A 2,390-nucleotide genomic window follows, 5' to 3' on the forward strand; every position below is an offset into this window, starting at 1 on the left:
TATTTTTTCGTTAAAAATATAAACACAAACCCAAGTCTGGTAATACTTTTTGCCCCTTTTATTAAAAACAGTCATGACACTTGACACACATTTGGCAGAGATAAACGACTCTCCCTCTACTTTCCAGGGAGCTAATTACAGCCCGTTACAAAGTGACAGCGTGTCTGCAATGACCAGAGGGAAAAAAAAGCCTGTAGTGACAGAAGCAAATACAGAGTCTTAGGAAAGAAGTTTTTCAAACCAAACCTACACAAAAACCTCAACTATACCGCAGCAGTATGAAAAAGGGGAAGCATGGGGGGGAAATACCTTTCCAAAAAAAAACGGGACTAGATTTACGTAAGAGGATCACACCATTTACCGAGATGCGTTGTCCAGTTTCCTGCTCTTGTTTTAGGTCAACTGGAAGCTTCTTTTTTCAGCTTTTCTAAAATCTCATCTGGCGTCATCGGTGCCAAAATCTTCACCACTTTTTCACGTGATTTACCACCCTGGTTTGGACACACAGAGAAAAAAAACATATCAGGCACTTTGAAAATAATTCTTCAAGTGCGGGCATGCAGAATTAAGAACAGTGAGAGACATTCATAAATGTCCTTTCTAATTAGTTGAAAGGTGGAAAACAGTCTTATCTACTCTCCTCTTAAAATTAGACACAGGTCCCAGAGCATGCCCTGAATTGGTGTTTTTTAATATGAAAAGCAAGGAGTGGTAAGTTTTCATAAGTCACTTGTATCATCCAGAAGCAAGACTCCAAGTAATCTGCATTTTTGTTTTTAAGAAGTGGGTGTGCATGCATATATATGTATATATTTGTATATTTTATAACTTATATTTGTGTATTTTATAACTGTGTACTTTCATATCTTTCTTCAGCGCTGTCTCCCACAGAGTATTAGCTACCCTTAAGCTAAGCTCTCGAGTTGATGATATCAACTGAATGAAATCACATCGTATGTAACCTGTATGACATTCCGATTCACAGTTATTTGAAATACTATTGACCTGGTTTGGTATTACCGAAAAGAAGCCTATTTTACGTAGGAATTGGCAAACCTGCTACCTCATTTCATACTGCCTGAAGACACAACTTTGCTAGCATTCAGTAAACCATGAGGAAGAAATTGCTTGTTAACCTGCAGCCTGGCAAAGAGTTTGAAAAGCCCACAAGGGACATCCTGAGGAAAAAGTCCTTAACTCTACAGAAATATATCATGACATTTAAAATGAAAACTAGATTTTGGAAGCAGTCTAGCCCGCTGACGCTGAAAATCGAGGCCCCTTGCATAGCAGTCACTTGCTGCTTACACCTAGCAGATCAGGATGGAAAAAATCTAAGCCAGAGGTATAATACAGACTCTGCCACAAGCCTCACTGAGAACAAACAGTGGCCTGTGAAAACCAAACACTAGAATGTAATTATTTGGGCACCACAGGTCAGAACAACTCAGTCAAGCGGGTCAGAGAACACTGACCCCTTTGATGTCCAACTTGCTTAGCACTTGTGAGAACAGGCGAGTTAAACCCGGACATCCCTTCAAGGCAGGAAAGCGGCGTTGTCTGTAACACGCTGTTGACCAGACTGAGCAGCTTGCCTGTGAGTCAGGAAAAACACGACTAACACCTCTCCATCTTGCAGCCACGCCATGCTTGGTTCACGGATCACGCTGCCACTATCCTTCAACAGACTTTGACTTTTTCAACGTGCTCTTACGTTGACGAGCTAAGGGGACAGCGAAATAATAAAGCACGTTATCCCTTCAGTGCAGTGAATAAAGCAAAGAGCTCCCACTTTGCCCAAGTCGTGTACGTTCCACTGCAAAGAAAGCGGGGAGGCCCAGCGCTTATCTACGCTCGTGCTTAGGTGCGACAGCTCGGTGTCAGAAAACGTTCGCTCACATGCAGAAGTTGCTTCAAAAAAAAAGAATGAAAAGTTAGGAGTAAAATGCACGTTCTCTGCGAAGCGCAGAGTTTGTGAACCGAAGACGAGGGGCCTGAGAACAAGAGAATCTTTGAAGGATGTGGAAAACGTGAGCCACCCAATGGAAAAACGCAGCGTGATGAGAACTATTCTGAGCACAGGTCTCACGACCAGCTCTGGCTCATCCTACGCTCGTCTGTTCCCAGCGAATCGCGCCACTGACTCGACTCCTTTAAAGCGTCTTTTGGGCGGAGCCTGGGGAGCGGCTCCCTGTACCCAGCGAGGAAGTAGCAGAATTCAGGATTTAAGATGCAAAAGGGCCAGACTGAAAGAAAAAAAAAAAAGAAATACCTTCTCTAAAACAACTTCACTCTTCTTCACTTCCAGCACCTTAGAGAGGTAGCGACACAGCTCTGCGTTTGCCTCGCCTTCGGACGGAGGCGCGGCGATGGCTACACCGACTGCCTCA

General features: G+C 43.6%; 1 protein-coding gene across 1 annotated transcript; it reads right to left on the reverse strand.

Annotated features, from left to right (window-relative positions):
* Positions 1-398: 398 nt before the first annotated feature.
* LOC104503402 (chromosome unknown open reading frame, human C15orf40) lies at positions 399-2,386 on the reverse strand (the record flags this gene model as incomplete). Its single annotated transcript, XM_010146461.1, has 2 exons — positions 399-491; positions 2,273-2,386. Coding segments are annotated over 2 exons (207 nt in total), but the record flags the coding sequence as incomplete, so codon positions are not given.
* Positions 2,387-2,390: the final 4 nt, after the last annotated feature.

This window comes from Eurypyga helias, unplaced genomic scaffold (assembly GCF_000690775.1).
Source record: "Eurypyga helias isolate BGI_N326 unplaced genomic scaffold, ASM69077v1 scaffold29022, whole genome shotgun sequence".
NCBI lineage: Eukaryota > Metazoa > Chordata > Aves > Eurypygiformes > Eurypygidae > Eurypyga > Eurypyga helias.